The sequence below is a fragment of the Opisthorchis viverrini genome (assembly GCF_000715545.1).
Source record: "Opisthorchis viverrini unplaced genomic scaffold opera_v5_9, whole genome shotgun sequence".
Taxonomy (NCBI): Eukaryota; Metazoa; Platyhelminthes; class Trematoda; order Opisthorchiida; family Opisthorchiidae; genus Opisthorchis; species Opisthorchis viverrini.
Genome location: NW_008751665.1, coordinates 1561493 through 1570836, shown reverse-complemented (window position 1 = coordinate 1570836; position 9344 = coordinate 1561493). Strand labels below are relative to the sequence as shown.

The 9344-nt window shown below is 44.5% G+C and overlaps 1 protein-coding gene across 1 annotated transcript in view; it reads right to left on the bottom strand.

Moving 5' to 3' along the window:
- Nucleotides 1-2723: 2723 nt before the first annotated feature.
- The window catches only part of T265_00878 (hypothetical protein), a gene marked incomplete at both ends in the record, with an annotated part of 8056 nt that continues 1435 nt past the window's right edge, over nt 2724-9344 (bottom strand). Inside the window, 4 exon segments of the mRNA XM_009164773.1 lie at nt 2724-2825; nt 5891-6013; nt 6027-6356; nt 8336-8586. Of these exon segments, the coding sequence (XP_009163037.1) occupies nt 2724-2825; nt 5891-6013; nt 6027-6356; nt 8336-8586 (806 nt within the window).

Sequence of the window (9344 nt, the reverse complement as noted above, 5' to 3'; positions counted from 1 at the left end):
GCGATTCTCACCTGGATTCCACAGTGCTTGTGTTTCTTTCCACTGCATTGGAACAATTCCGAAATAGATTCCTACAAATTCCTGCCTATAGTTGCCCAAATTGCTTCTGCTGTTCAGTGGTGGACGTTAACAGTTGGAGCAGTTGTCCATATCAGTGACTCGGGGCAGAAATCATCTGTACCTCAGCTGTTGCGGTGGAAGGGTTCTCTAAGTTGTCCGGTTTGAAATCCCTTGAGATTCCTGTCGAATGCTCTCAGTTTGATTGTTCGCAGCTGGTGAGAACAAACTTATTTTTTCTTCATCCTGGTCTCTCCTGGCTCTCTGAAACTCAACCTCGTCTTGTTCACGACTGTCACAGATGACCAGGTAGACCAGAAACAAAAGAGTGAATTGTAGTCCTAGGTACACGTCACCTCTATCTGGCCATCACATAAACAAATGCAGTGCGCCCTTCACCTGCCCTGATCGATGTACACAACAGAATGCCCGAACAGATTCTCGCGGGTAAATACAGCAGACGACTTGACAAAAAGGCGAATTGTTTACGTTTCTATCATGTTCAATGATGATGTGGTCAGAATTGGACACACTCGGATGTGGCCAACTGAACACGAATTGAAAAGTCTCCTAGGTCTGTAGTCTGGTTTCTATGGATCGATTTGTTGTCTGTAATCGGTATAGATGGTTCAACGGTATTTTCTCCATGGAAAGGTTGCTGGAAACTAAAAAAATACCTGCCGGTTGAATGACGCATTCAAACATCAGACATGATACGGTTCAGAGCAATGCTTCCTCTTCAGAGCAACACGCACCGGACCAATTCAAGTTGTATTCCGTTGTCATCCCCAGAAAAAAGTAAAGTCTAAAACACCACTCGGGATGGCTTATGCGATTATTATATCACCTATGAACTTTATTCCTCCTTCTTATCTGTTTCACATGGGAAGAAATCGCCCAAAAGGGGTTGGGCGCGAACCTCCGCAGTTTGCAGCTTGAATAGTATTCATTGCTAAATAAGTCCGTGCGGCCAAGTTCATTCTGTCGATTTCTTCAATCACAGTAATCGTGCAACTCATGATAATCCAGCCATTCATTAGGGGCTATTTTTGTCAAACCGTGCGCACTAAACTGAAACAATACCGCTATCTGAGGTCCTCTCCTACCTTCTGACCAGTGTCACGTGATTTGTTCGAGTGAACGTCCTTCAATCGGCACTGACATCCAAAGTTCCGTTATGATCCCGCCGGCTTGCTCCAGCCATGGTATCAAAATTACACATTGTTTCCGACTAGCTCCTACTACCTAACTTTACTAGGTTCGCCCGACATTCACTAGTTGATTTTCGTCACTGATTTAAGACTACCAAAACCCTGTGAACTTTTCTTGTCTGTTTCTGGTGCAAGTAAAAATAAGTTTTGGTGATTGTCGAACAAGAGAATCGCCGAGCAACTGTGATAGACGTCAGCATAGTCTCGGATGGGCGGAGTGACCGTGTGGAATGAGAAGAAGCAGAGGTACGGTGCTGATGAATGTTCCCCCGTCATAATCTCAGCCCTACATGCAATCGGTTGTGATGTCGACTTTTTGGTTCACAAACCGATGATCACCTCTTATCGAGGGATCTGCTTTGCTCAATCCGCTAAGGCTGTTATTGGACTGGGACTTCCTAAGGTCGCAGTCAGTGACTTGTGTTTGCTTGCAATTTTGGGGTTTTGCGGGATAGGTATTTTGTTCATAGTCAAACTACTCTCGTTTGAACGGTCGTGTTCCTGTTCTGGCCATTGTGGGCTATCTGCGTACTTATGACACCTTTTATGCGTGGCACATGGCGTTGAATGTACATTTTTGCTTTTTAATTCACACCAGACCCACTATGACCCAGTATGCCTGATGTGCGAGTCTTGACTGTGCTAGCACCTACCGCGCCTTGAAGAGCATTCAACATTGTTTGTCCTTCCTTCGGTTGTTAGTCTTTAGACGCGTGTTTCCATATCAAAATCTTTACATACTTTGGGATTCATCTCATCAGACTGGAACTGTTGTTGGCATGAATTCGAATGAGACGTTTCTCTCTTTTCTCCCATATTCTCCTGTTACCCTTCCACATTCGTTGCTTGCATTCGCTTTTTATGTTTTTGACTATGCTCTTCAAAAATAAATGATACTAGTATGTGCCGTTTGCAGTGTTTGATTTTTTCGGTCCCTAAACACTCAAAACTATCGGTACCGAAGGAAACCCATTTATTTTCTGATGAGCCTTTTCCAAAATGGTTTGAATTAAAAGGGAGTTGGGAGGAATGGAGGTGTTACTGAACCTGAGTTGTGGCGTGCGACAGCAGTAGGTGCAATCGGTTTGTTTCAGTTAAATGTGGTAATGTTCCACCTGTGATTTTTCCATCTGAATTGTACTCCACAGTTTTATATCCGTTGTGTAGGAATCAGGCACTTGTGAATAGGTTCGTTTAGACCTTTGGTCACATTCAGACTTGTGTTTCTTGACCTGTTTAGCCGATCTATTTTCTCATGACGATATTATGAATTTTAATCGGGCTAGTGAATAAAATAGGCTATGAAACCATTTTTAGCAGTGTTTGCAATGTCCAGGATACGAGAAGCTGAAAAATTTACCTTAATATCTTGCATACACAACGTTGGTGTTTATTAAAGTATACCAAGTAGATGAATGCCCACTCCTAAAGTAGTTTCACTTTGTAATCCACTGCTCATAAGGTCGCTGAAAACTCCTCGACAGCCCACGACCGGTTTCTCCCCTCTTGGAGCTCATCAGGTAGGCGCAGTTCCCGAGTTTCCGTCAACCTTATGTTCTACTTGAAGCAAAATTGCACGAAATTGGCGAAATTCACTCATTTGCCGACAAATTTGGTTTTGCGAGAGACTCGCCTGGAACCCAGCTTAGTCTCTCGTGTGTGATGTTTCCAGGCCACTGAATGTGCTACATCAGGTTGCCTCGTGTTTCAGTCGTTACGATATTCAAGATATCGCGATGCATGTGTATTTTTTATGAATCACTTTGCTTGAAGACTTTTGGGCGTTGGCAGGCGACAGAATACTGAGCACCAAGCGAGTCGGTGAATATTTCAGGATCGAATGCTTCAATTTCGACAAGTGTGTTCACTGTTATACACAGCGATAAAACATTGAATTGACATCCTTGGTAATGTTGCATTCACCCTCTACTTTCGGTTACCGCGAACAACTTTGTCTTTCGACTGTTCCAGGGTAAATGCCAACGGCGAGATCCTCCATGCAAGTACCTTCACCCTCCGCAACATTTGAGGGAACAACTAATGCGAAATGGCCGCAACAACATGATCATCCGTAATATGCAGTTACAGTTGTTCCAACAACAGTTGCTGGCGCAAAGTGGAGGGATTCTGCCATTCAACGCGGCGGCGGCCGCGGCTGCCGCAGCCGCACGCAGTTGCGGCCTGCACTTCTCCCGCCGCTAACTCGTCTCCGATGGCCGGGACAACTGCTCCGAATTCTGTAAGTCTCACGGTCGATGAATGTTTTGCGTGCTAGTTCGCTTCCCCCCTCAGGCCAGTATTCATGGTAAACTGAGGAATTGAGGAATTGAGCCCTGTTGACCGTCTGTCGGGTGCATTCACGTTTATGCTCTTGTTTGTCAACTACTTGCATATCAATAAGTAGTGAAAACCCGATGCTAATTTAGTGTCAAACCGCAGATACAGCGAAAGCACTTCCTCGAAAGTTGACTTATCCATTGGCCGGGATGTGTACATTGAACTTCAGTTCTTCTCACTTTGGGTGTTTTACATGACAGCCATTTTTTCTTCAAAAGTTTAGGTGTTGCTCACCATTATGCTGTGAATGACAGTCTAACAGAGTGACCAATTCACATACTGACTGATTTTTGATAGCAGTCTTGTGAATGAACCCACATAGATCGTGTGGAGTTGAAGCGTATGGAATAATATGCACAGCAGATATAGAGGAAGCTACACAATAGGCATTTTAGTGTTTGGTGTGCACAAACAGGCCACAATGGCCTAGATAGTACCTCGCTGATTACGTGTGCAAATTGAGATAGCTATTCCTGGTAGAGGATTTTGATGTTATGAGCGATGTGTCAGCCCTGGACGGTTTGAGTAGTGATTTTCTATGCATGCTATCATCCCTCCGTGCTGACCTGATAGGCACCAGTATGAGTGAAAGGCCTCGAATAACTGACACTTTCGGGATATGACCATAGTTTTAGGGTTTCCACTGAAATGTAATGCATACATTACCTTACTGCTCCACAGACGGGTTTATAATAACATCTACTGACACCTGAAGTAAGTGAGTAGTGCTTATGCACTACCCGCGTAATCAAATCTGATTGGCTGGCTAGGAGAACTTGTATTCCGGCATATTGCAAGCGCACAATTACAGTCTAAATTTGAGTTGCACCAACGAAACGTTCTTCCCATTCGCCCTCATCAGATATTATATCCTGCACCGGGACAACTTGCACTGGGCAATCCATCAGTGTCCACAGCATATCCTTTTCTAGTAAGTTCCTGTTTTGACCGGTCTCTTGACACCTCACCTCTGCACCGTGTGTTTCAAAATATATAATTGAACAAAATTCCAAGTGACTCAAAGGCCAATTTTTCTTTTTAAAAATGTACATGTTCTTACTGAACCGTTACCTGTTTTTAGATCTAAAAAAAATGAATGAACAAAAACAAGGAGTCTGACGTGTCTTGCATGTTCTCTTTTCTTTTCCATCCGCTGCTGAATGACAGCCTTGTTTTCCTTACAAAAAAGGGAAGGGTTGTCGAAGATATGGGATCAAGGTCAGGAGATTTCGCTGCATTTCACGCCATAAATTAGACCAACGTTTGTCGCACATGGATGCAAATAAAAGTGATACACAAGGGACAAGATTGCCACTTTAATGCTGATTTGTGGTCGTCAAAGGGATGGTGAGGGATTTCTGTTCAACCGTCGGATGAGAGCTGCAATGAACTTCGTTGAAGATGAGCCGATTTTCTCAACGTTTTCCAACTGTTCCAGTTGGTCAATTTAACCAACTTTGATCGAGTTTACCCGCTTAATTCGAACGCTATGGATTAGGAATGATCAACACGTAGACTGAGGTGAAACAAGCGACTTGAGACATTGAGATCTGTCGGGCGATTTGTCAGTTCCGGAATGAAATAGTTCCCCAACTATGCGGATATAGAAACAAACTAAAAACTGGCTGGGCCAGTCAGTATTCGAAAATGATGCCGCAAATTTGTTGGCCTGGTGTTCCTGCGTGCAGGTCACTCAGAATCGGGGTCGGTCAAATCACATGTCTGTTGGATCCAGCCCCGCTGTGACCTACAAAGTGTGCTGAACAGCGCATGCGATGGGTAGTAGGGCCATGGTATCTGCGGCACATGGTCCAGTTGGCTACCCTGGATGGACAGCCGAGCTGTCTGATCGCATGCGAAACGACCCAAGAAGACGAACACGTACAGTAGTGTGTATGGAAAGTTGACGTATATCATTAGAATCCAAGACCAAAAAGGATGACGCATTACAAGATATTCTCTGTGTGTCCCGGTTCGAGGTATCCTAATCATTTAAAATACCGTCCAACTAGGATGCGTGGTGAATTTTTGTGAGAAACAACGTACTGTACAAGCCGGTGGAAAAAGCAGATGGTGTATCAAGGACATATTCGGAATAAGCCGATTGGTTGACGCAGATTAGTTGCGGAACGTAGTGAGCGTGGCGAAATTTGAGACCTTCGTGGTTTTATGGGAGACTTGTAAAGTTTGTTTGGTAAGATGTATGAAACGAGGTATAAAGTCGCGCATGGGTGAGGGAGGGAACCTAGTGCTGGCCTTTATCAAGCATACTGAAGTGCCTACACCTCCAACCACTCAATCAGACAATCTGGAAAGAAACTGACAGCACAAACGCCACTGACATCGATTAGCCGCCATTTCTTGCAACGTCTCCAGCCAAGCACAGGCGGGGTGGCGGGGACCCCATCCTGGAATTCACACAACACCAGCAACACCCAAACTTTTCGTGATCTCTTTGATGCCTTTCCGCCAAGTCATATGCTGTCCACCTCGCGGTTGCGCCCTCCCTGAAGGAGGCACGGAGAACAACACTCGTCTCGGTAGACGATGCATCGGCATGCGTAGCACATGACCGAGCCATCGTAGTCGATGATGCTGGATGTTTTCTCGGATTGAGGTGCCTGCAGCACAACCAAATACCCGTTTTCTAATCACCTCGTTACTGACACGCTGACGCCATCCACAACCAGCACATACTCGACGGCTGCCTGAATTCCGTCGTAAGAAAATATTCCAACATTTGACAAGAGGCTACATAGGTAAGTTTCACGACCTTCCTTGCAATCTCATGGGATTTACCTAAAATGTCATTAAAAAGCTTTTGCGATAGGAAGTGGAGACGTCTCACCTTAGATATAAATCGATAGACTTCGTGACTGAGTGTTCACAGCAAACAACAGAAGCTCACGGCTGTGGTATTCATGCGTTTGAGTACCTCTTCGATGATTCACTTGGAAGGTTTACGATTGATGTAAGGCTGGTGCGATCTCGGATATCCAATCGGTATAGAAATTTCGAATTTTTCAGTGGTGTAGAGTTTGTATTCTGCGTCCATAGCCTGGAAGGGAACAAATTCCACATCCGACTATAAATACAAAAAACGAGACTTCTCTGTCGAATTCCGACTTGGTAATCATCAAATCATTCCTGAGGTTCAGTAGCTGGCGACGACGACAGCCCGAACACCCACGGTTTGCCATATTCAACAACTAAGGCGAAGCAAGGCAGTTCTCGAAATCAAGTCATCTAGCTTTGAAAGACGTGGTAATTGGATCCTAATAGGAAAGCCAACACATGATGACCCCCTAACTAAACATTCATTTCATGGATCCTATCTGAAATATCTGATAAACCCCACAAGTTTGAAAGTGCTTCTGTGGACGAGACTCTCAAGATCGGGTCAGAACTTTGTAAAGATTATCTGTTCAAGAGATTTACTGCTCCATCTCTTCTGAATTGCAAGGGAAGCTACTTCAAGTTAACTAAACTTTTTCTGATTCTGTCAAAGCATAAGCACAACCTGAGCAAAAACAAATCACGCCTACAAATCTCGTTTGAGGAAGCCGCAAGATAGAAAGGCTAACGTTTCCAAAGCAGAACTCGCCAAACAGTAACACTTCACCGGCAGAATAGACCCAAGCTCTTTCGTCCATCTTCTGATTTCTGACCACAGATGCCTCAAAAATGTGACTAGAATCGACTGAAACTGTCGAAGTTGAAATGAGGTGATAATGCTCCTGGTCTTTGGTGAAACAAACGTGCTTCACCCAAAGAACGCATCCACCAGTACTGCAAGAAAAGTTTGCTGGGTCATGCCGGAAAGCGTGTTATTTTCGGTAATTAATTTGGAGTAACGAAAACCTGGAGGTGGACTGGATATGAAATGGAGACAGAGAATGAAGGATGCTGCGAAAAGTTTGGGTGTTGTTGGTTCTGTTCGTCTAACAGGATAGGGCTCACTTGATGGGCCTTCGGTGGTTCGTTGGAAACACAGCGATATGCTGGCTAACCGATATCAGTGATATTCATGCTGTCTATCCAGGATGTCTCGCTGCCCCATTTCTTTTTTTCTTTCTACCATAAGAACTTATTCAAATAAATTGACATGGTTGTACGACAGTGAATTACCACTTTTCTCACATGGTGTGCTGTTTTTGACGACGGCGATGAATACTTTTTGTAAATCAGGCAGTATAGTAAAGGCCCAGCTTTTATGTAGTTACTTCCTCGATCTCGAAGCAAACAGAACACGATTTGTGCTTGGGGAGCTTTAGTCATTAGGAGGGTGTGCACTCTTGTTCAGTTTTTTTCCAGAAGAATGCTACTTCTCTGCGGTAAAATGGTCTCAACAAGCTTTCTTGTAAACGAGACAATAAACTAAGCATGGACTCTAGGAACCGAATGAGGAGTTATCGTTTTCGGAAAAGTTTGGCAAATTTATTGATAGACGACGTTTCACTTTTGGTACAGAAGCTTTGTAAGGTTGGGTGACTAAATTACGAGGTTGGTAGAGAACCACTCAGCTAATTTAGGCTAAGTCGGTGTTGGGTGTCTGTTAAGGGTACGGCAAAAAGTGCTAAGACCTATGGGATTTGAGTTCAGCTTAGGGTGTAGCTCTTCCGGTTTGCTTCACGTAAAAAGATTCCTCCTGAGAGTCGTTTAAACTTTTGTCCGTCTTTATGTAAGAGAGTGAGCCCCTCTTCACTCTACGCATATTGACAACTCCACACCGTCGCCTGCCAACTCGACTTGCCTAAGACCGCTCTCCATACGCACGCCCGTTCCACATCCTCGATTCTATTCACGCTGTGATGCTTGTTGACTTCTACGCCCTCGGCCGTCAGCCACCATGATATGGATCTCAGTCCCCGTCCTAAGACCTCTGCATTTTCCAGAATTATTGTCCCCCCTTTCCAATTCATGTACCACCATCGATGAGACTCTGACCAGCTCACAGTATTCATCCGCATCCCTTGGTTGACTGAAAAGCAGCTCAGATCGAGACAGACTTCAAGAACTGGACTACACATTGAGTTCGAATAGGCGCCTGTAAGGCCAAGTTGCAGTGAGGATAAAAACATTTAGGTCCTCTGTGGTATTCTTTCTATCTACGAGTTACATAACCTTCATGACACGACTTTAGGCGGGGTTTATGGTTAAACATTTTAACTGAACAACTTCTGTGGGAAGATGTTGGCGCTCATGTTCAGTCCAAACCCGAATACTGCCTGCAGCATGTGGACCCAAGTATACGACATGTGGAGAGAAAGAATGAAGTTATGCTTGTAATATACTACTCATAAGGTTGCTGAAAATCCGTCGACAGCCTGGAAACATCACAAACATGCGGTCCAGCTGGGTTCCAGGTGAGTCTCTCGAAAAACCGAATTAGTTTGCAGATGAGTGAATATTCACTAAAGAATGAAGTTATTGGACGGGACTCAAACTCGCCACCGAGCTGTCGCAGATGCTACCCCATTTCTCAACTATGCTCTGGGGTTCCGTTCCATTGTAAGTTACGTCTGTTGTGACCATTAGCCAGTCCCTCACAGAAACCAATGCATTGATATGGTTGACGTATCCGAATAAAGCTTGGTACGAGGTGATGTGGATCGAAGCCATGTTGTACAAACAAAAACAGAGTCTTTTTCATAAAGGAAACTACTCACAAAGTTGCTAAAAACTCTTCAACAGCCCACGGCCGGTTTCGCCCTTCTTGGGGCTCATCAGGTAGGCGCA